Source organism: Neovison vison, chromosome 13, assembly GCF_020171115.1.
Source record: "Neovison vison isolate M4711 chromosome 13, ASM_NN_V1, whole genome shotgun sequence".
Lineage (NCBI taxonomy): Eukaryota > Metazoa > Chordata > Mammalia > Carnivora > Mustelidae > Neogale > Neogale vison.
In genome coordinates, this window is record NC_058103.1 from 11,683,919 (window position 1) to 11,708,940 (window position 25,022).

Sequence of the window (25,022 nt, forward strand, 5' to 3'; positions counted from 1 at the left end):
CCTGATGACGGATGATTTTGAGCACTTACTTATGTGCGTATTTGGTCACTCATTTATGGGTTGTTGGTTTGTTTGTTTGGACAATGTATGAAGATGCTGATCTCTTTTTAAAATTGTAAAAATCAACTTCCTGTTATGAGACAAAGAATTTCCTCTGTTCTACTTAGATAAAAAAAAAAACAAAAAACTTTACGAGCTAACCCCCTAAGATTAATTTTTAATTAACAAAAACAGGACAGAATCTTAGGCTTAGGAAGCACTCAAAAAACATCTAATAAATACAGGAATGTTTAAGGATTAAACCAGTTGGTGGTTTATGGTCCTTTCTTTTGACTTTCTGCTAACAAGTCAAGTTACCACTTGTAAGCACTTCACAAAAGTAGGTGAGAGAAGAATGAAACACTGAAATCAGATGCTCCTCTTAGAAAAACTAAAATATTTTAAAATAGTTTAAATCATGGACTGTTACAAAGTCTGACAACTTAAAAACTGAAATTATTTGCCTTTTTAATGTTCAAACTACATCATCAGCTAACTAAAAAGAGAAGAATCAATCTTTATGTAAATTATTTAAATGATCAATGAGCTCATTATTTATTAAGTCAATAAATATAAGGGATAAAAAATAAAATGAACATAAGGGAGAAAAGGAAACGCCAGAGTTACAGGATAAGTGGATGCATGATTTTGTCACAGTTAATGATAAGTGCTGGTAAATCTGGGTGGTGGGCACATGTTATTTCCTAAATTTTACATTTTCAGAGTTTAAAAGAGGTCTTGGTGACTTTACAAAAGACCCATCAATTGTTAACAGGAAGGGATCACTGGATTTTTCACAGGAAAGAGAAACAGTAATTATTAAACTGGCAGTCAGCACAACCACCACTGAAGTTACAAGATACGAAATTTTGGGGGTAAGTCCCGTGTCCTCGGATGGCTGTGGCTACAAGACACTTCCAGATGAAGAAGCCACAGAATACAGCAAACATAGATTAAAATGGCTTTAGATGAAAATTCTGTATCAGACTGAAAAATAATCTCCTTGTTCCAACAGTAGAATGCCACTGAAGATATGAAAAAAGAAGGTCTCTCTATATCCTTTGAAAAAAAAAATTAGTTTTGCGATGTTATCTTTTCCCAAGAAGTGAACACTCGTTCATACCTGATTCCTAAGTTTTTGAATTTCTTCTTCTCGATCTTTAATCCTGCTTTGCAAGGTGTTCTTTGTTCGATACAGATCTTCTTCTATGTAGTGGAATTCCTACAAAGTGAGACATGAATACACAGAAGCGAAATCAGTGCTCTCGATTTCATCCCCAGTATCTGAAACATTCCTGACACACAGGAGGCACTCAGCCAACGTGTGCCACGTCGATGCGGAGTGAACAAATGAGGGCCGTTGGAAGGGTCTGATGAACACTACTCCAGCAGGATGTATCAAGTCTTTCCATGGTTACAGGTCTCCACTTTTCTTGGGTAGATATGGAGGGATAGCACTGCTGGATCACGTAAGTGTTATGTCTAACTTACAGGGAAAAAACTCACCCAATTGTTTTCTGAACTGGTTTCAAAATCCATGCGGCATGCGGCATTCTGCAGCCCCACGGCAATATGGGAGAGGCCCAGTTCTTCCATATCCTTCTCAGCATTTGGTATTGTCAGTCTTAGTTAAGTGTAACTATTCACTAGGGACAACCTGTGGTTCCAATGTGCATTTCTCTAACACTTAATGGTGCTGAGCAGCTCTTCATGTGCTTATTTCTATCACGCAGTGTTAGAACCTGTTTTGTTCTATCATGGATAAACGAGGAAAAAAGAAAGACCTCTGATTCACTAACAACTACACAAATGCGCTGCTGGTTTGTACAATGGGTACGATGAGTCGGTGTCAGTTGGAATTTAAGAGCACAGCACATGTCAGGGAACAAAGAACAATTAGCTAAGAATCTTCAAAAGCATTATGCTTAACTGCAGATGAAGTAAGTCAAGGGAGCCATATGAGGAAGTAAAGACAAGACAGGATCAAACTGCTAGACTCCTTGAGAACATCTAGTTCAACCTGCTCACTTCAAAAATGAAAGAAACTGAGATAAGTGAGAGCAGAGAAAATGAGGCAGTAATTAGGAAATGAGAACTGCAATTTAGAAGAAGGTCTGCATGATTTCATTTAAAGCTCTAGGCTAGCACAAAATTTAAGGTTGAAATTACTTAAAATTAATAAAGAGCGCTAGAGGACTATTTAATCCCAAGATTAAGCACTTGCACCTAGAACATCTGATGATTAAATAAATAGCCTAGAGCTACATTCAGCTGCACTCGCTTCTGCTGGACTCTATCATTTTAAAAACAGGCCCCGGCAGTGGATGTGGGAAGACCATCTGCCATAATAAAATGAAAATTATCTCACTAACCATCAAGAACATCAAATTTTTGCCTTTCAATATATAATAGCTCCTTGAATAAATTAAAATGCAATTTCTGAAAGGACAATTTTATAACTAAATTATCTAGGGCAGCCTATGATGTACTCTGCAGGTGGCTACTCGGTCATTTTTCTAACCACTCAGGAAACAGATACAAGTGGGACCTTTGTAATAAAAACAAACATTTCTCATAATAGAACCCGTTTCAGAAATGATAAATCCTAATAAAAAAGATCTAAAGAATATAAACACACAAAGCTGAAAATGTTGTTTAAGTGAGGCACTGATCATTATAACAATAGTTTTCTGCAAAATGAAGAGAAAACAGATTTTATTGTGAGGGTAAAATAAGATCATGTATACTAAGTGTCTTACAGTGTCGTTATTCAGTAAGTTATAAATGTTACTAACATTAGATATAACATCTTGATCTGAAAATGTGGATGTAAGCATAGTTAACTGTTTTAATAAGGAAACTATTATGTAAGTATACTAAGAAAAGTAAGTTGGGGAGCAGACAACTGCTAACTGAACAAAGAAATGTAATTTTAAACATGATTTGTGAGAACAGTCTATAAATATTTCTTCTCAAATAGAAAGATCAAATTACCACACTAATGTTGTATTTATATTTCTATTAGATAATATCACTGCTGTTCTTAGAAAGTACAAATGTAGTAAAATGTGAAAATCAACGGATGTTTTTAAGTCTTCCATACATACACACTGTGACAAGGAGATATAATCAAACACAGACAAGGTAGCAGCAAGAAGTCTGGGACAGGCCTCCCGGGTTCTAGTCTATTCTCTGGTTAACTGTGTGAGATCAGGCAAGTCCCATAACCATTCTGTGGGTCTATTTCTTACCTGTGAATTAAACAGTGAGGGGGTGGGTGGTAACAAGACAGTAGAGGACTAGAAGGTCCCCTTTATCATCACAACTCCATACCCATTCTGCAAGAACTTCAGTAAGTTGCTTCACCGGAGTCTCCTCAGAGAACCCCCAGCAAAGCGTCTTCCTTGGTAACTGCCCAACTAAAATCCTTACCTGCAGGGTGCCTGGGTGGCTCAGTCGGTTAAGCATCTGATCATGGTTCCCGCGTCCTGGGATCGAACCCCACGCTGGGCTCCCTGCTCAGTGGGGAGTCTGCTTCTCCCTCAGCCCCTCTCCCCACTCACGCTCTCTCACCGGGGTGCATGCTCGCTCTCTCTCAAGTAAATAAATAAAACCTTTAAAAACAAACAAACAAACAAACAGGATCGCTACCTGCTTCTGTCGCTCTAGTTCGGCCTCCAGCTCCTGTTTCGAGGCTTTCTGCCCAGCTATTTGGTCTTGCAGCTCCTGTAACTGTTCTCTTGCTGATTCTGCTTCGCTAACCTGCTGTGCCTCCACATCCTGAAACGACGGAGCCCCACATGTGAAAGCAGTAATCAACTGTTCATTTCGACATCTTTCAAGTACTCCCGCTGTGCCACGAACTGGGCTCAGGAGGCACTAGAGGGATGGGGACAAGTGAGACATGGTCTCCGCCCGAAGGGGGTACACAGGCAGACACGTCACAGTACGCCACAGCCCACCATGAGAGCAACGGACGGACCCTAGAGCCGCCACAGTGCGGGAAGCCCGGGGCTGGATGAGGATGGCAGCAGCGGCTGGACAGTACAGCTCTCACCAAAAGCTAACAATTTCCAAAGGAACAGAAACATAACATCCATAAGATGGCCCCTGGACTTGCAGGTTATAGTTTGTACACGTGGGTGTCCAGTAGCAATGGAACTTCTCTCTCATCTCACCTGAGGTTACCCTCTTTTTTCATTGTTTGGCTTTATTACCGTTATCTGCTCTTTCATCTTTCTCTATTTCTTACTTCTTCACTTAGCATCATTATTCTCTCTTCTTCAAACTCAAAAACCACCTTCTAGACTTCCTGTGGAATCTACTAGTGGCAAAGAACATGATTCTAGGTCTCTATATTTACCCCCTGTACGGGTTAAGCAGGCGTCTGTCTGTCCATACATTGCTACAAGAGATTAAAATCAGCATCTTAATTTGCTTGTTATCTTTTGGCACAGTCTTTTTATATTCATCTATGCAAACTCTGGCACTTCAGGTACTGTTTGAAAGAACAGGGGATTAATGACACACCCAGATAAGAACAGGAGCGTGCTACTCCAGTTACACAGCCTCGTGGATTTAGAGGAAAGCAGCAAGAAGTACAATTATTTCCCTCTCTCCTTGAGTTTTTGGGGTTAGTAGCAGGTACTCTAATCTTTGTCATCAAGTTGACTTAAAGAGATGAACTCTTGAGAGGCAGATAGTATGAGCAGTGGGTAGTAACACATATTCTGGAAAAAACAAAACAAAACACGTGTTCGGGAGTCAGACAGACTAGGGTTCTAATCCTGTTACTTTACTAGTTATAGGAAGCGACTTTCCTTCTCTGTGACTGAATTTCTTCAAACTGTAAAATGAGAATATACCATCTCCCTTGGGGGATTACAGCAGGGAATCAATGGGCAGCGGACGCTGAGAGGTTAGTGCAATGCCTGTCCAGAAAGTTCTTAGCTATTACAGGCATTAACAATTCTCCCATTTTGCTAGATATACCATAATCCTTACTGTAGATTTTATCAACTTCTTGAGAAATGCTCAATGTCCTCAATGACGCTGGGGTAAGGATATTAAATAAAACGAGTCATATTGTTTATAATCTCACCCAAATACAAATATAATAAATAAGACAAGATATAAATAGGATTAGCATGTACTCAGTTTCTAGGTTCACAGGACTGAAGTCTTTGGCATTCAAAATTAATTAAGGAAAACAAAATCCAGCCATACAGACTATAAGGATAAGCCTTGATCAGCTCTTGTACTCTGCCAATAAGAAGTCCAGAAGTGACACTAGCTGCTATTTGTTGAGGGCCTGATGCGTGTCAGGAACAATGCTTGGCCCTCTGACATGTATCTTTATCCACGGGAGAACCTGTGTTTATCTCCACTTTACGGATGAGAAAACTAAGGCTCCAGGAGATGAAGCGTCTCGTGCATGTAACAGATCTACTAAGTGCCAAAGACGGGACACCTCTATCCAAATCTGGTATTCAAGCCCACACTCTAGGTAAGAAACCCTGGCCTTACAACGTCCACACTTTCTTCTTGTAGGTCCCGCCCATCTTATGAACCAATAATTTGCTGAGTTAATGCATGGATGAATATTCTTCGCAAAATGTTTTTCTTCTGAAGAAGGCTTATCAGCCCACACCTGGTCCTCCCTCATTCTCAGAGGCTCCTCCTATAATATTTATGTCAGAGGCTCCATGTTTAATCTAAACAAAAAGTCCAACTTACTTTTGGATTAAAAACAGCAATTACCCATAAACTACAAATCTTAAAATTTCTCGTGAAACTATAATTAAGGGACTGTCCCTGTGTCCATTCCAGTATCAGAAAATGTCCCAGTTTTATAGACAAGCCCAGATCTCAATTGTTTTTTAACCACTAGATTGTAAGATCAATAAATATGAAGACTCTGTCTGGATCCTTGTTGTAACCCCGAGCCCACAAGATGCCTGGCATATGGTGGGCATAAGGTTAGAGTCTAATGATCTCATCTAGTTACCTCTGTGTGTTATTCCCAGGACTTCACTGTCCCTCGATGGACAGGAAACCGATCGCCTTAGATGCACTACTACGTGGCGACCACTATTCCCACACCAGTTCCACCCCCTCTCACTAACACACTTCTCCCAAAATACAGACCACCACCACTCGCCGGCAGATCGCTGGGGCCAGCGGCTGTCCGTGCCGCAGAGCCGTACTCGATCTTACCTGCAGTTCGGCTCTCAGCTGATGTATCTGGCCCATCAGCTTCTGTATTTCCTCCTTCTGCATCTCCTTTTCGTGCCGAAGTTCTTCCAGCTCCATGCTGTTAGCAGTACTGCTGTCGAGGCCTTCAAATCCAGATCCTTCCTTTAAGCTGTTAATCAATTTTTCTTTAGACTATTATAAAAAAAGAAGTATCTTTAAGCAAAACAGACATTAGCTTGTATACGGAATACCATTAATATTACACCAACTAAGCCACTACGGAAATAGTCCAATTACATTCTCCATCAAAGAAAGCCCACACTGAGATAAGAACTCATCAGGGCCTTGCTGTACACCGTCTTGGATTTTAGTCCCCAGGACCATGTGACTGTTGAAAATTTGTCAATTTGTCATTAATAAGATTTCCGTATTTTCTTGCCATCCTTTCTCGTGCTTTTTATCCCCATCACATGCTCCTCAGCAAATATTGATGGAGCACCTACAATGGGTCTGGCACTCTGCTCAGAGTCCCATGCAATGAAGAGGTCTCTCATTTGGGATGGTACCCTCTGCCTTACAAACTAAAAAGGAAGTTACAAGTGTCCAGTAGAACGCAATAAAAAGTTGAGAGGTGCATCTGCTAAGAGGACTTGCAGCGTTCCAAGGAGAAACCACTTACTGGGGAAGAGAAGGCTTTACTTGAAAGCACAGTTATGCGGATCCTGAAAAATGGCTAGGATTTTATTTTTTATTACTTTTTTTTTTTTTTTAAAGATTTTATTTACTTATTTGACAGAGAGAGAGATCACAAATAGGCAGAGAGGCAGGCACAAAGAGAGGGGGAAGCAGGCTGCCTGCGGAGCAGAGAGCCTGGTGCGGGGCTTGATCCCAGGACCCTGGGATCATGACCCGAGCTGAAGGCAGAAGCCTTAACCCACTGAGCCACCCAGGCGCCCCAACGGCTAGGATTTTAACAGGTGTGGAGAGAACAGGACAAAGTGTAGTAACGCAAAAGCATTAGGGCGTACAAGAAAGTATTGTTGAGATGCGCTCGGATGGGATGTTAGGGTCAATCTGGGGGGCTTCAGATGCCAGGCTGAAATGTTTGACTTTTATCTGGTGGGCTAAAACAAACAACTAAAAAGTAGACAGGGAAGTGACCTGACCAGAGATCATTTCAGGAGGGTTAATCTGGCGGTGGTATCAAGCAGGGGTTCACAAACTATGGCTGATGGCCAGATCTGGCCTGTGGCCTCTCTGTGTACAGACCACCAGCTAAGCATGATTTTTACATGTTTAGAGGATGATTAAAAAAAAAAAAAAGACAAAGAGTATATGATGAAGACTACATAGAACCTGCAAAGCCTATAATATATACTATTTGGCCTTTTACAGAAAAAGTTTGCTGAGCACTGGTAGAAAGGATGAGTTAGAAGAAAAGATTCTATGTGGGAAGACCAGTTTAAGAAGCGCTGTAATTATAATTCTAGGCCAGCAGGAAGGGCCATCAGCTCTTCTGCCTTCAACATTACGACCTGAGAGGCGCTCTCCTCCATCAAAAGTAATTTTTCTTTTCATGTGGTAGAATTATGGGTGACTTCTTCAAAGTTCTCTGTATTTTTCATATTTTCTATAACACACATAATTTTCTCTCTCTGCCCCCCAATATAGTAAAGGCCCAGCCCCCTGTGATGAGCTTCAGGCCTCTACTTCCGATTGCCTTCCTGAAACTTCCACCTCGGTGTCACATCAGTCCTGCAAACTCACTGTCACTTGTCCTTACGCCCATCGGCGCCAGCCTCCTCTCCTTCCTGGTCTCTGCTGCACCACGCGGGGCGTATGGCTCATGCGCTCCGGAAACGAGTCCTTCTAAGGTCCACTTGCAGTTCCCCTTCCTCCAGCTGAATCCCTAAGACGCACACACCCCACCTCCTACATGCCTCCACCTATCCCATCTGCCACTCTCACTGCCACAAACTAGACCTTGTCCTTGTCACTTCTCACCATTAATTCTGAGACGCTCCTCTGTACCATCCCCCCTCACCACTCCGTCCCCACCCGTCAATGTCCACAGAGACCTACCGAGCACCTCCCGAGGGCCCCGCCCAGTGCCAACTCTCCCCCTGCTCAGTCTCTCACTGCTCCCCCCTACCGCTGCCTCAGAGATAAAAACCAAAACTCCTCTGCACAGGATGTGAGGCCCTCCATGGTCTGGCTTCTGCCCCTCACTGCGTTTTCTCCCCCCTGCCCCCGGCCCCCGCTTGATCCCCAAGCCTGCGCGCTCCAGCAGAGGAACCAGCTGGCGTCCAGTAAAGATGTCATGCTCCCTCAGACACCCCTTGCTCTGGGACAGCCGTTCTGTCTGAAGTCTCTTCCCTACCACGAGCCTTCCCACCCATGCTTCAAGTTCCTTTTGACCCCGCGTCATCCGGTCATCCCTGACGTCCCCTCGCAGATTTTAAGGGCTTACTGCATCAAACACTTCGTCACATCGAGTACCTCAGTGTCCCTCTGCTAACTGAACGCTCCTTACAGAAGAAAACACACCCCCAGCATCTATCATAATGCCTCGTGGATAGTTGGGTGCTCGATGATAAATCAGAGTGACACGGCAGAAGTAATCGGAAAGAACAGTCTGGAGGAACGGACGTGCTGTCTCACGGATGTGGAATCCAAACGGTATCATGGCTCGAGCTCTACTGCCTGGGAAGAAGGAGTCCTATTTGCGGAAACTGGGGAATGAACAAGAAGCTGGGGGGAGAGGGGCGCATCCCACACAGAGAAGCCTGGTAGGCATTCAGAAACCGGGGGGGACGTGAGGCTGGGAGACACGCTTAAGTGACATCGAGGTGACAGAGAGAAGCGGAGTGAGTACAGGATAACATCACCTAAGAAGCAGTGAGGGGGGTGCGGCCTGAGTTTGAATGGACTCTTCGGTCTCTGGAGACTCAGGAGCAGTGAGAGAGGACAGGGAGAGACGGCAGCTCGAGTGGGACCAGAGGCAGGAGTTGAAGAAGGCAGGACTAACGGTGTCCAGTGCTCCACCCCAATCAAAGTGGATGGAAATTAAGAAAAGAAAGAAAATATGTATTCAGGTCATTAAAGGTATCTGGGAAAAGAGTTTCAGAAATGTATCAGAGACAGAAATTACACGAAGGAGTTAGAGTTAACAGCTCTAAAATAAAGACGGCATATTTACGATAATTCTAATAAGTCTGATACTGAAGAAAACAACAGGGAAATGGATCCAAGCAGTCAAAAAAGACAAAGCGTTGTTTTCTCCTTAAGCAGGAGTTCCAGGACCTAGTCTTTGATCTTCCACCAAGCAACCGTATGCTCTTGAGTAAGCTGAGCCAGAAAATGGCGGCAGAAAGGAAGAAACGGAGACAGGACAGACTTAGGAGGAAGAGCTTCCATACAGCAGAAGAGGAACCAGCGCACAGGCTAGAAAACCCTCCTAGAGAAAGATGAATGGATACCTTTCCCTCAGGAGGCAAAGGACAGAGAAGCCAAGGACTCCATGAGGTGACACGGGAAAAGCTGCGTGAGGCCAAGATCACTAGCTCTGAAAAACTCAATGGGGAATCCGCCAGGAAGAGTAAAATGGCTGCCTAATGACAAATGTCGATATTGCCATGTTTAAGGTGACAGGTGAAGACCTGCACCAGACCGTGGCAGAATGAATTGTCAATAAAAAGAAAGAAAGGCAGTAGGAACAAGGGCCATTTTGGTGCAGGAAGTCACCTGAAGTGAGCCAACCCGGGAAAACACGAATGAATCCTCTCGCAGACCTAGACGGAGTCCGAAAGCGTCTCCAACTTGGCAGATGTTAACATCCAAGACATTTCCTGCCTACCTGGAGGATTCTAGTAGCTTTTTGCTTGTAGTCAGCCAGCTCCTGCTTGGAGGACTCCAAGCCAGCCTTGCACACTTTGACTTGCTGCTGCAGCTCCTCAACCCTCTTCTTCTCCTCTGCGCATTTTCTTTCTGCCAGAGTGACTGCTTCGGCCAAATTCTGGCGTTCCACTTCCATCTTGTTTAGGCGTGCCGCAAACTCACTCTGTGACACATTTTTATATCATCATTAGATCATGTCCTCTGAAATATATCTTATATATCCAATCAGATGTCTTATAGGATTTTTTTTTCTTTTTTTTTTTTAGTTCAGCCCAACAACATAACAGGGAGATTAAAAAATAAAACAAAACACCTCATTTTTTACGAACTGAAGACTAGGGACTCGAAGGTTGTTGGCTCCCAAACACGGCAATGCATCAGAATCGATTAGAGGGTTATATTTATTTTTTTCTTTTTTTAAAAGATTTATTTATTTTGAGTGACAGAGAGCACAGAGGGAGACGGAGAAGGAAAAGCAGACTCCCTGCTGAGCAGGGAGCCTAATGTAGGGCTCGATCCCAGGACCCTGGGAACATGACCTGAGCCAAAGGCAGACAATTAACTGACTGAGCCATGTAGATGCCCCAATTAAGGAGTTTTAAACAAATAACCACCACCCAAAGCCTTCCCTAGGCTTACTGACTTGGAATTTCCAACATGATGCTTGGAAATGGAAATCTGTTTAAGATATTTCCAAGGTGCATCTGGTCAGCCTGATATAAGCTGATCAATCAATAAAACAGAAAGTCTATCAGAAAGCAAATGAAGGGGCACCTGGATGGCTCAGTCAGTTAAGCAACTGACTCGTGGTTTCAGCTCAGGTCACAATCTCAGGGTCAGGAGTTCAAGCCCCACATCAGGCACTGCGCTCAGCTCGCAGTCTGCTTAAGTCTCTCACTCTCAAATAAACAGAATAAATCTTAAAAAAAAAAAAAAAAAGCAAAACGAAGAGTTAAGTAAACAGCTACATCTTTTTAAATAGCATGTTAACATTTTCCTTCTATTTCAAATTTTCTAATTAACTATTAAATATAATTATTTTAGCTTAAGAAACTTCCAAAGCACATTCTAGAAAAACACATGCCTATCACTTACTAGCCTATCTAGTTCTGAGATTTTATTTTACTTTTATTCTCCAAAGTTCTCATCACCAGAACACTCAGGTGAGGCAGAAGTCTGAAAGCATTTACAGTTCACACACCAATAGCTAAAGCCATAAACCTTTGATCCAATATTAACTCCTGTTTTAAATAAAAAGAGCAAGAGGACTACGCTAATCTCTACTAAACACGTGAAATGTGCCTAATGCAACTAAGAATTGAATTTTTCTGTTTATTAACTTTGATTTTTGTTAATTCACCTTAATTAAACATAAAAAAACTTAGTTCAATTAATAATACGTTCATTGGGATATAATTCACACCCCATAGAATTCACCCTTCTAGGGGCGCCTGGGTGGCTCAGTGGGTTAAGCCGCTGCCTTCGGCTCAGGTCATGATCTCAGGGTCCTGGGATCGAGTCCCGCATCGGGCTCTCTGCCCAGCAGGGAGCCTGCTTCCTCCTCTCTCTCTCTCTGCCTGCCTCTCTGCCTACTTGTGATCTCTCTCTGTCAAATAAATAAATAAAATCTAAAAAAAAAAAAAAAATTCACCCTTCTACAGTTCAGTGGTTTGCTTGTATTCAGAGTTAATTGTACACCCATTACCACCACCTAATATCAGTACATTTTCACCCCAAAGGGAGATCCTCTAACCACTTCTCTGTTCCTTCTAGCCCCTGGCAATGATGAATCTATTTTCCTCTGTAGATCTATTACGGACACTTCATGTAAGTGAAATCATCTAATATGTGGCCTTCGGTGTCTGCCTTCTTTCACTTAACATCTTACAGGTTCGTCCATGTTATAGCATGAATCAGGACTACTTTCCTTTTTATGGCTGAATGGTATCTCCTTGTATGCATATAGCACACTTTGTTTACCCATTCAGCAACTGAAGGATATGTATAATATTTCCAGTCTGGGGCTATTGTGAATAATGCTGCTGTGAATATCTGTGTACAATTTTCTGTGTAGACAGATATTTTCAATTCTCTTGGGTACACACCTAGGACAGAACTGCTACACCATATGGTGTACTCTATGCCTAAATTCTGAGGCACTGTTAGTGGAAAACACTTCTGTTTAGAACAACTGGGCATGGGAATTACTTTTTTACCTATCAAATTTATGGAATCTAAATATAGACCAAGTATTATGTAAGAAAATTTATGACTGGGCGCCTGGGTGGCTCAGTCGTTAAGTGGCTGCCTTCGGCACAGGTCATGATCCCAGAGTCCTGGGATTGAGGCTCACATTGGGCTCCCTGCTTGACGGGAAGCCTGCTTCTCCCTCTCCTCCTGCTCCCCCTGCTTGTGTTCCCTCTCATCGCTGTTTTGCCTACTTGTGATCTCTGTCTCTGTCAAATAAATAAATAAAATCTTGAAAAAAAAAAAAAAAGAGGGCCCAAATCAGCTTTTTTTTTTTTTTTTTCTCAAAGATTTTACTTATTTATTTGACAGAGAGAGATCACAAGTAGGCAGAGAGGCAGGCAGAGAGAGAGGAGGAAGCAGGCTCCCCGCCGAGCAGAGAGCCCGATGCGGGACTCGATCCCAGGACCCTGAGATCATGACCTGAGCCAAAGGCAGAGGCTTAACCCACTGAGCCACCCAGGTGCCCCCCCAAATCAGCTTTTCATCAAATAATGGTAATGTTGGCTGCACAACAAAATAAAGTGAAAAAAAAAATCCATCTCTACTGAATATAAACTATTTTAAGTGTATTCCTTTCTTTTTTTTTTTTTTCTTAAAGATTTTATTTATCCATTTGACAGAGAGAAATCACAAGTAGATGGAGAGGCAGGCAGAGAGAGAGAGGGAAACAGGCTCCATGTCAAGCAGAGAGCCCGATGCGGGACTCGATCCCAGCACCCTGAGATCATGACCTGAGCCAAAGGCAGCGGCCTAACCCACTGAGCCACCCATGCGCCCCTAAGTGTATTCCTTTCTTAAAGGGGTGCTGAGGGGCTGCTCTAGGACCACTGCCCAACCTGTGCACCACCCCATCAAAGACCATCTCAGAAGAAAAGTGCCCACACTTCCTGTCAATGCCTTGTTGATGGATCATAGAGGATGCTGAAATTTATTTTCACTGTAATCCAATACATAAGGTTAAGTAAATTTAGCAAATTATCAGGCTAACTTTTCAAATACTTAGTTGTTGTCACAGAAACAGATTTTTCTGAGAACGTGCCGCAGGATTTTATCACAGACTAACTGTGTCCTAAGACAGCAGAAAGGCATTGCTCCTTTCTAACCTGCATCTGTTTGCAGCTCTCCTGCTCTCTCTTCCGGGCAGCGTCCGCCTCGTGCAGTCTCTCCTGAAGGGTCTGCAGGGCTTGGTTCTGCAGGCTGCTGCCTTCGCTGTGATCCTGCATTATTCTACAAGAAAAGGCATCACTTGAAAGGACTTATTGCCACCGTGCCCAAGTGAGAAGGTGCAATAACTATCAAGGCATCAGCTTGATGGCACAAAAGAGATGATTTGACTGGGGCGCCGAGGTGGCGTGGTCGGCTGGGCATCTGACTCCTGGTTTCGGCTCAGGTCACGATCTCAGGGTCGTGATACTGAGCCCCGTGTTGGGCTCCACGTTCAGCACGGAGTCTGCTTGAGATTCTCTCTCCCCATCTCCCTCTGCTGCCCCTTCCCCCACCCCTCTCTCCCTAAAATTTAAAATAAATAAATAAAGATGCTTTGACTAAAATATTCTTAAAGAAATCTTTTTGCCTTTTAATGGAACGTAACCTATATTTTTAGGCATCCAAATAGAAGCACAGACCACATGTCATTATATGCCCAAAAAAGTTAAGGACACTATATTCTTCAAATATTTTTAAATTCAGAATTTGCTAACAATGCATCTCAATTGCAAGTAATAAAGTAATAAATCAACTTGTAATCACGCACATTTACAACATTACCAAAGCTAAATGATCTCTCCCTAAATTTCGAAAGCTAAGTTTTCATAAAACAGTCTACACTCCAGTGTTCATCATTACTTGCACGGGGAAGAATCTTTCTAGTCCCTCTGTCACTATCACCAGGATGAGCTACCGTGATTTCTCCGTCTGCAAGGCTTCCAGGGCTTCGGAGCGTGTGGCCAGGAGCTGGTCGGCCTCCTGCAGCCTCACTTTCAGCACGGCCAGCTGCGAGTCCTTGGCAGCCACGGCTTCAGTCAGGTCATCGACCTGGGCGCGGAGCTCTCGGGTTATTCGATCACTTTTTGAATGGTCAACATTCCACTTTTCAACTCTTGCTCTTGCTTTGGTTAATTCTTTAAAAAAAAAAAAAAGTAATAATAATGAAAGAGATTTCTCTCTTCAAGCAGACACACTTTCTCAGAGTACACAGACTCTCCTCTGTGTCCCCATAGTGCTTACTACCAAAATCAAGAGCTTACAAGTGTCTTCAAATTATTTGCTTCAAATAGGATACCCACTTCTCAGGGCCAATGTTCCCACCTGTATCACAGTTAATAGGTTGGAAAGGGCACAATGGTAGCTGCTTTTCTACAAGAACAATCTTTCTTAGACATATCCTAAAGCATTTGGGAATCCAAACCAGTATACGGCAGCATTCAGAAGAGCAGCCCAGTCGGTGAATTTGCTGAGTTCTGCTAGTGACAGGAAGAATGCAAATACAAATCAAGGGCACAGAGCGAACCCCACAGTAAGACCAAAACAAACAAAATCAAAACCTGAAGATAAAAAACAGGAGAGAATGTGTTTCTCTTGATTACTGTAGCAAAAAGACGCTATTTTTTAAAAAAAAGTCTAGGACATTGGTGCCAGAAGAGCAATGTGGTGCAGATTTCCACACTCACACATTTAAAATACCAGTTTGCAAGCAAAAAAAATTTTTTTTATATTGAAGCAAACTCTACAGGGTCTCAGGAAAAGCTCTATTTCTAGGTCTTTAATAGTCTGGTAAACTGAAGGTTTTTCTGAAGTCAGTCCAACAAGCCCTAAACTTTCTGGGCCTCCATCCATGTCTTGGCAAAACTTTTCCTACTGTCCCCACACTCCTTTCTAATTGCTGCCAGGAACAAAGGCAGAGACCTCTTTGCTTCTTCCTTTTGGTTTCCCTCATCCACACTTATATTAAGACTAACACAGTCCACCCCCATCACCTCATTCATGAGATTATTTACTTTTAAATTACCCATTTCTGAGGAATCCAAGAGTTTTCTACTCTAGGGCCACTTCACTGGGTATTTCCAGAGGGTATTATTCAAACTGAATTCCATGTCCACTTTACATCCCCCGGAGCAGTACAATACTGTGACCTTGTCTACTGGTATCCACTCCTTTGTTTAATCCCACCTCTGGTTCATCAACAGCTCCCCTGAAGGTTCAGAAGAGATCAAATGAACCAGATAATTACTAACCGCCCCAGTTCTTAAATTTCATGACTCCTAAGGAATGGCCACACAAAGGCAACATTCTGTTTCAGATTAGTAGGAGGATGACTGGTTCTATTTCTAAATCTGGGCCCTATATTTCTATGAAAACTGGGTTTTGTAAGTCTAATGTGAAATATTTCTAAGTTTCGATGTAATCAGGTTTTCAGTTTATTTTTGAAATGTTAAATTCCCAACCCTCCACAATTTAAATAAGGCTCTACCTTCTTGAGTTTCCTTGGATCTTTGAAGTAATGAGGCCATTTCTTGATTTAAAGACTGAACTTCATTCCTCAACAGCTGATTCTCCAATCGAAGATTAGACAGTTCATGTGATTTGCCATCATGACTAGGTGCTGGGTTGTGGTCAGCAGGGACAGCACCTGATGATACATTTTCCTTTGAAGAATCCTCTTGAACTTCATGGCCAGAATCTGAATTATTAGAGGTTACTGGAAAAAAAAAAAAAAAAAAGAATCCATTTTTATTATACTGGAACACTCACCACATACACATTAGTAGCTTACTTTGGTAGGATGCCTTTTGGCTCAAGTTGACTGCTGTAGCTAAAATTTAAAAAAAAAAAAAAAAAAAAGAAAAAATATATTCTTTTTTTCTTTTCTTTCTTTCTTTTTTTTTTTTTTTTTTTTTTTTGCAAACTTATATTCTCAAAAGATTTCCTTCTGATGAAATTTCATTCATCTCCATGGAGGCTGTAGATCTCTAAGGATCTCAAATTTTGGATATACTGAATAAATGGTGATAAACAACAGACACAAGAATACAGTTCTGGAAAGAAGAAAATCAAGAGATAATCTAAACGGTTGGGATTAGGAAAAAAGGGTTTCAGTCTCCCTCCATCTCTAAAGCATTTTCTAAAACAAGAGGAAGGTCTCAACAGTGAAAATACTAGAAAAGCACAAAAGAAAAGCTGTGGGTTTCAAGGCAAAAGACAGTAATCATAGGTCAGAGCCATTTGTTACATACCTAACTGGAATCTAAAAGGCCTTATACAAAGAGACAGAGACTCATAAATTCAGATTCATCTTGTTTTCGACTAAACGTGATCCAAATGTTTTTTTAAGAAGATTTTATTTATCCATTTGGCAGAGAGTGAGCACCGAGAACGCACAAGCAGGGGGAGCAGCAGGCAGAGGGAAGGGGGAAAAGCAGGCTCCAAAAAAAAAAAGCATCAGGAAAACAAAAACAAAACAAAACAAAAACAAACAAACAAAAAAAAAAAAAAAAAAAAGCAGGCTCCTGCTGAGCAGAGAGCCTGACCTGATGACCTGAGGAGCTGAAGGCAGACACTTAACCAAACTGAGCCACCCAGGTGTCTATCCAAATGCATTTTTTATTCACTTTAAAAAAAATTATGTTTGTGCTAAAAAGTGAACTGTATCTTGATAAAAAGGACTAAATAACTATGGGCAAAAGAGATGACACTTCACTAAGGAAGATAAACAAATGATCAATAATCTTATGAAAAAGCTCTCAACATCTTCAGTGATCAAGGAAATGCAAATTAAAACCACAGTGAGAACCAGTACACACCTGCTAGAAGGGCTAAAATTAAAAAGACAACACCAAACGTTGACAAAGAAGTGGAGCAGCTAGAACTCAGATTACTGGTGGGAGTACAAAATGATATAAACCACTGTGGGAAAAGGTTTTGCAGTTTCTTTTTTTTTTCATTTTTTTTTTTTAAAGATTTTATTTATTGTTTATTGGACAGAGAGAGATCACAAGTAGGCAGAGAGGCAAGCAGAGAGAGAGGAGGAAGCAGGCCCCTCGCCGAGCAGAGAGCCCGATGCGGGGCTCGATCCCAGGACCCTGGGATCACGACCCAAGCCGAAGGCAGAGGCCTTAACCCACTGAGCCACCCAGGCGCCCCGGTTTTGCAGTTTCTTATGAAATTAAATACTCCCAGTGACATTTTGCCCAGTGACTCCCCTGCCAGGCTTGAAAATGAAAACATTTTCCTACAAATAGACAAATACAAAAATGTTCATAGCAGCTTTATTCACAATAACCCAAAACTGGAAACAATCCATTGTCCATAAAAGAGAAGAGATAAACTGTGGTATATCTCCAGTAGAATACTACAAAATAAAAAAGAACAAACTATTGATATACCCAATAACAAGGATGAATCTTACTAACATGATGAGCAAAATAAGTCAGAGAAGGGGGTGTACATCCTACATGATTCCATTTATATGAAACTTTAGGACAAAAACTAAGGTTAAAAAAATCAGATCAGTGGTAGTTGGGGAAGTGGGATGGAAAGATTAACTGAAAGGGACATGAGGGAAGGGAGCAAAGAAGCGTTATCACAAAAGCATGGGTTACATAGGTATAGCCGTTTATCCGTATAGCTAAGATTTGTGCATTTCAACATACAGAAAAAATTATGAGGAATGGAAATTTGAATAATGACTAGGCACTAGATCATATCAAGGAATTATTACATTTTCAGGGTGATGATGGTGTGGATGTTTGTTTCTAAAGTTTGCATTCTGGGTCACCTGGGTGGCTTAGTAAGTTAACCATCTGACTTTGGCTCAGGTCATGGTCTCAGGGTCCTGGGATCAAGCTTGGACTCCCTGCTTAGCAGGGAGTCTGCTAGTCCCTCTCCCTCTACTCCTTCCTTTGCTTGTACACTCCCTGTCTCTCTCTCAAATAAATAAAATCTTTAAAAAAAAAATAAAGTTCGCATTTTTTTAGGGTAATAAAATGAATTATTTCTAGATGAAATGATATGAGATCTGTAATTTGCTGCAAAATAATTCTGTGGACAGTAGAGGTAAAAAAGGGATGGAAAGTGGGAGGTATAAATAGAACAAGAATGGCCATGTTGATTAATATAGCCAGACAATACGTAATATTGGAGGGAGTCATCAAAATCTAATTTGGTATGTTTGAAATTCCAAAATAAAAATTTTTCAAAAGAAATAAAGTGTATATCCGAACTTATGGGATACATCCAAAGTAGTATTTAAAAGGACATCTACAGTTTTTAATATTTACATTAAAAATGAAAAGAAAGAAAACCAATGAGTTTTCTATCCACTTTAAAGGCTATAATAACAGCAGAATAAACCTCAAAGCAGAAATTAACAATAAAGACCAGAAACTAATAAAATAGAAAAGAAACTTGCAAAATGGTCTTCTGAGGGATATATCATAAACAATATGCCAATAAATTTTTAAATGTATACTATGTTGAAACCTACCAAATTATATACTTAAGTACATATAATTTATTATCTGTCAGTTACACTTCATTAACACTATTTGAAAAAAAGGCATTTAGCACAGTGCCAGATATTATTTTTCTGTGAGTATCTGTGTTCAAGCTTTGGTTTCTACAGGGTTAATATGAATGATTAATGTACAAATGGGTTTTTTTTGGCTGTGATACTTTCATTATTTTCCTGAAATTAAGTAAAATAAATATAATCCCCCTAAGTGTATATAAAATAGACAAATTCTTAGGAAAAGATGTAACTCACCAAAAACAGGAAATGGAAAGCCAATGCAATAAGTAGTTAAAATCTTCCATTAAAAATACCCCAGGGGCCCTGGGGTGGCTCAGTCAGCTGAGCATTTGCCTTCAGCTCAGCTCAGGATCCCAGAGTCCTGGCATCTAGCCCCATTTTGGACTCCCTGCTCAGCGGGGATTCTGCTTGTCCCTTTCCCTCCGCCTGTCCCCTTCTCCCAACCCTCGCCCCTGTCTGTGCTCTCTCTTGCTCATGCTCTCGCAAATAAATAATAAAATCTTAAAAAAAAAAAAAAAAAAAAAGAATAGCCCAGGCCCTGACCGTTTTACCACTGAGTTCTAGCAAACAATCAGGGAATAAATAATCTTACATCAAATAATTAGGACAACAGAAAAGGAGAGCGCACTTTGCAAATCATTTTATAAGACTAACATAACCAGAATACCAAAACCTAACAATACTACCAGTCAATTTTGCTTATGAAATAAATGCAGAAATCCTAACCACAAGATTCGCAAACTGAAAGTTAAGTTTGGTTTTAAGTTATAAAAAGTCAATTGATTTGTATACCATATCAATATTAAAGAACAAAAATTTAAAAATAAATCATAGATACCTCATTACATCCAGGAAAAAAATGCTGCTAAAATTTAACATAAAAACTCAAAATAGATATATAGAAACATTCTTCACCAATAAAAAGTACCTATGAAAAACCTTACACGAACTATATTTGGTGAAATAGCCAAAGCCTTCTGTTGAAGACAAAGATAAAAAACTGGTTTTCATAAGCCAATGCAGTGAGGCATGGAAAAGATTTTTAAGATAAACAGGTTAAGAAACCAAACTGTCAATATTCAGATACTGTACTGCTGAAAATCTAAATGAATGTACAGAAAAATATGAAGATTAAGAGCTATGTAGGTTACTCTGTGTTAAAGGCCAATATATCAGCAATAGAAAGCAAAAATTTTAAAAAGATATCACCTAAAAGTTTCAAAGACTAAATTTGACAAAAAGTATGCAAGACCCTCATGGAGAAAACAATAAAATCTTAGTGAAAGGCACTTAAGAACGGAATTGAGATTATACCACGTTATACTGGGTGAAAAACCCCAGTATTGCAAAGACACTGATTCTCCCTCAACCAACCTTCCATATAGAAGCAATGGATTCCCAATAAAAAGACCAACAGAAGTTTTGTGAAACTTGGCAAATTCTAAAATGAATATGGATGTACAAAAAAAATCCAAGAATAGCCAAAACATTCTTGAAGGACCCGGTGGGAGAAATTCCTCTAGGAGGTATCAAAACACTATAAAACTGCATTAATTAAGATAGCATGGCATGGGTCAGGGTGCCTCAGTGGCTCAGTTGTTGGCTGGCTGCCTTCGGCTCAGGTCATGATCCCAGGGTCCTGGGACTGAGCCCTACATCGGGCTCCCTGCTCAGCAGGAAGCCTGCTTCTTCCTCTTCCACTCTGCCTGCTTATGGCCCGCTTGTGTTCTCTCTCTCCCTGTCTCTCTCTCTGTGTCAAATAAATAAATAAACTCTTAAAAAAAAAAAAAAAAAAGATAGCGTGGCATTGGTACAAAAACAGACAACCCAATGAAACAGAATTAAGTGCCCAGAAACAGAGCGATGTATAGATGGATGCTTGATAATATGCCTGGGGTGATATTGCAGATTGAAAGGGAAAGGAAATATTTTCAATGAATGATGCTAGATGCCAAGATAACAGATTTCCAACCCCTCTTCTTTTCAGCTGAAAAATTTCTACTCATTCTTCAAGACCCAGCTCAAATTATAGACCTCTGTGAATCCTTCCCTAAATACCTCAGACAATTAGCTACTTTCCTTAGTGTCTCCACAATACTCTAACCATATCACAACTGCTGTACTTACTATCCTATATGCTAATAATATATGTAAATTATCTGTTTACATGTCTGTCCAACCCATCAGACCCTGCTGGGAGAAATTTAGCCGTGTGGGTGTACATAATTAGTCAACAGCTACTGCATGATCTGGTCTTGAATGCCTTACACTTGCCTCTTCACCACTTTAACCTCAAAGATACAAGACTGAATTTTATTCACCAGCAGCCTGGACTGTGGGAGACATTGTAACATTTAAGAAAATAGCAAGCTTCCATTCATCGACTTTATACAAAGAATCTCTGCCAAAACAGGTCATGTACATGGCTATTTTAAAATGGGAAGGGGATGCCTAGGTGGCTCAGTTGGTTAAGTGTCTGCCTTCAGCCCAGGTCACGATCCTAGGGTCCTGGGATCAAGTCCCCCATCAGGCTCCTTACTCAGCAGGGAGCCTGCTTCTTCATCTGCCTGCGGCTCCCCCTGCTCATGCTCGCTCTCTCTCTCTCTCTGACCAACAAATAAATAAAACCTTTAAAGTGGTTAGTAGGTACTTGAATTAGCCACATTACCATGTTAACCCCATTTCTGCAGGTGAGAAGATACATGCGTAGAGTAATTTCACAGCAAATTAAACAACTGAATACCAGAATTCTAAACTGTTACTTCACTACCAGGTCAATGCCTTCAACCCTTCAACTTGAAGTTCAGTCTCTCAGCTTTACATCTCAGGGATGCAAGGGGGAAAGAAAAACACACACACAAAATTCTCACAATCCAGAATATATGTGAAGTACAGCCTCCTATTTTATAATCCCAGAAAGAAATGGTATGAGACCGTCCCAAATCCAAAATGATGTTTTCTTTCATATCTTAAAACTGTTCTGTATTTCAAAATATCTTAGAAAATCATTCTGGACGGAAATTCTTAGATGCTAGGCTGGGTCAAGTTACCCAACAGCATTTAAAGGTCCCTATTGTAACTGTGCTGACTAATAGCACGCCAAGTGGTCTCCCTAGTTTATACCATGCTTCAGAGACTGCCTTTACACCAGTGGGGAAAGGTAACAAAACAGAGGAGGAGAAACACTACCAAAACGTTTTAGACCAGGGTAACACATCCAATTTGCTTAACCCTAAAAGAAACAGAGGGCCAATTAACTACCATCGCTTTGGCTCCCAGAAGGATTTTCCTCCGTGGCTTTGACGGCGGTTATGCTGGTGGCCAGAGAGCTGGCGCTCACTGTCCGAGAACTCGGAGGAACAGGTGTCCGGCTCCTTTCTTTTTTGATTTCCACCCTCCCAGCAGGCTCCTTCTGTGAACTATTAAGAAAGTCAAACAGCAGCTCATCATCGGGCTCTGACTTTTTTCTTCGAACGAACTGGGATGAAGGCCTAGGAAGAGATGCATTTTCAACAGGATGGGAAGCCTCCGTGGATGTCCTCGATCCGACTTTTACATTCGCAGTGCCAGCTAAGAGAGTGGCTTTCTGATTTCTAATGTTATCAGCTGCTGAGGAAATATATGCAGCTTTGGATCCAGTCTGGTAAGTCAAATCCATATTTTGCTGAAGTTCAGGATAGTCAGCATTTTTGTTGTAGGTGACGTTGCCGCTGTTCTCTTTTCTACTGAGAGCTGTTGCAGCCCCCTGATCAACCCGATTTAAAAGATCTTCTGCCTTTCCAGCAAGATCCGCAAACCAAGACATGATGGGAGCAGAAAAATCCTACTGGGGAACCTGTAAAAAGGACATAATGGGATCAGTGTGGCCTAAGAGCAGAGCACAGCAGTTAAGACCAGACTCTCAAGTCACATAGTTGTGGACTGAAAGGCGAACCCTGCCTCTTACTATGTAATCTTGAGCAAATTACTTCACTGAAAGTGAGCAGCTTTATATAGAAAATGAGGAAACTAAATGTACTTACATTATAGGACATTTTTAAGATGAAATTATGTAAAAAAAAACAACAACTTTGCAAAACGCCTGACACACGGCAGACATCATTTTAGAAGCTGCTCTTCTATCATAATCATTACACCTATCACTACCATTACAACTCCTATTTCAACAAAAGGCAAATGTTAATATAGCAAAAAGCATTCAAATAGAAAATCATGAATATGGCAAAATGGCAGTACAGCCAAATAAAAACAATTCCCTTTAGTTTGCTTTAAGGTGCTAAAACCTGAAGAAACTCCTGATACTAAATCCGTCTTCATGTTAAAATGCAGCACTATTAAGGATAATTTAGGTGTACATAACCTGTGTAAAGTGCACCTACAATAATTTAAATACTCAGTACCCACTATGTGCACACTGGCTAAGTTCAGAAGTTAAAAAAGAAAAAAAAAAGGCTGCATAGTCATTTATTTGATAAATAGACCTGAGAGCTTATGGTGTGCCAGAATGAATCAGAACGATAAAGTAATTAGTCCTTATAGACATAGAAGTGTACTATATAAAAAAATCAACATCCATTTATTGAATGTGCACATTGTTTCTTTTGCCTGGAATGCTTTTTCAGTTAACTCTTTCTTGTTCTTAGTCTCCACTTGAAAGTCTTCGGCTCCAAAACACAGCTCTTTTCTTTCCTTCCATCTAGATTAGGTCGTATCATTCTCTGTTCATACGCTATGCTTTTCCCTCACAGCCCTTCATGGTTTATTGGTATTCTCCTGTCTCATTATCTTTATCACATATCATTTTCACAACCACATTTTATGTGGTCGGGAACAACATCCTTTTTTCCACAAATGGGGAGTAGATGGCAGCTGGGGAACTCAAATCTAAGTCAGCCAAACCCACTTTTTTTGAACTCCTGCCTTTCTCATCCAGCCTCTCAGGATCTGAATAACCTCAAGAAGAAATTAACTTTCTAAACCTGCTCTGTACAAAAGGGGACTATTACATGCCTGTGTATTTCCGTTTATGTGTCATCAAATGGAGGTATGTAAAACTCCCTACAGATGTAAAGTATTACTCTCAAGTAGACAGTGGTGGTGACTGGGCAGCAAGCGGTCCTTACTAATGAGGCAATTAAACACTCTTATTATTAATTCTTATTAATATCTCGCCTCCCATTTTAAAGTTAATAGGGCTTTAAAACAAAAACCCGTGCCTTAATATTGATTACCCAACTTAAATACAAACATGGGCCCCAGGCACTTGGCCCCAGTAACAAACTCACTCCAGCGGACTTTAGAGGTGCAGTGCCCTCAAGTAATTTCTCAACACTGCCCCCAAGAAATGGCCCACACGGAGGCGAAGAGCGGGTGACAGTGGTGGCATGGGGAGGGGTCCACGGACAGCAGTGGCAGGACTTGCTTCGAAGGCCAGATGTCAACACAGAGGAAGGGAGGCTGGGGTCAGCCGGTGCGTCCTAGGGATTTGTCATCAGTGGACCCCAACTAGAGGAGTTACAGACCCCCACTTCGCTCCCCACCCCGCTCGCAGAGCCCCTGGAGCGGGAGCAGCGGTCCAACCAGGCTGGGGCGGGGGAGGAAGAAGAGGGGAGGGCACTAAACCACACCAGCTGGGGCCCCAGTGGGTTCTCCTGTCCCCTCTCTTAACCCCCTTCAAAGCGGAGAGACCAGAGTCTCCGCTGAGGGGAGGCCAGCCCCGCGCCTAAGGCCGTTAACGCCCCAGGCGGACCTGTCCGGCCAACAGGGCTCACGCTGCCGCCTCACCTGAGTACCGCGGAGGGGGTGCACGCTGCCTCGTCGCCCTCTCGGGCCGCCCCCCAACTCAGCAGCGGGCGGCAAGAGGGCCCGGCAGAGTAAACCTGGTCCCGGCCAAGCGGCGGCCCGGCTACTCTTCCGGGAGACGTGGAAGGACGGCGAGGACCCCAAAACAGAGTGACTTCCGAGCTGCCTGAGCGGCCCGGGCCGACAGTAGCCACCTGAAAGCGACTCAGGCGGCGGCGCCGGCGGCTGCGGGGTCCTCGCTCCTGGCCACGCCCTTCTTCCGCCTGGAGCGTGTGACGTAGCTCTCTTCCCGTGGAGACGGCCCGCACGCGGC

The 25,022-nt window shown here is 41.9% G+C and overlaps 1 protein-coding gene across 1 annotated transcript in view; it reads right to left on the bottom strand.

The window, feature by feature from the left end:
- GOLGA5 (golgin A5) overlaps positions 1-24,850 on the bottom strand; it is a 32,201-nt gene extending 7,351 nt beyond the window's left edge. The window contains exons 1-9 of the mRNA XM_044229546.1: positions 24,692-24,850; positions 22,169-22,742; positions 15,851-16,078; positions 14,282-14,501; positions 13,485-13,608; positions 10,091-10,294; positions 6,256-6,426; positions 3,691-3,819; positions 1,163-1,261 (exon numbers count right to left, since the gene is read on the bottom strand). Of these exons, the coding sequence (XP_044085481.1) occupies positions 1,163-1,261; positions 3,691-3,819; positions 6,256-6,426; positions 10,091-10,294; positions 13,485-13,608; positions 14,282-14,501; positions 15,851-16,078; positions 22,169-22,712 (1,719 nt within the window). The 5' untranslated portion in view covers positions 22,713-22,742; positions 24,692-24,850. The remainder of the gene's footprint in view (positions 1-1,162; positions 1,262-3,690; positions 3,820-6,255; positions 6,427-10,090; positions 10,295-13,484; positions 13,609-14,281; positions 14,502-15,850; positions 16,079-22,168; positions 22,743-24,691) is intronic.
- Between the last annotated feature and the right edge of the window lie 172 nt (positions 24,851-25,022).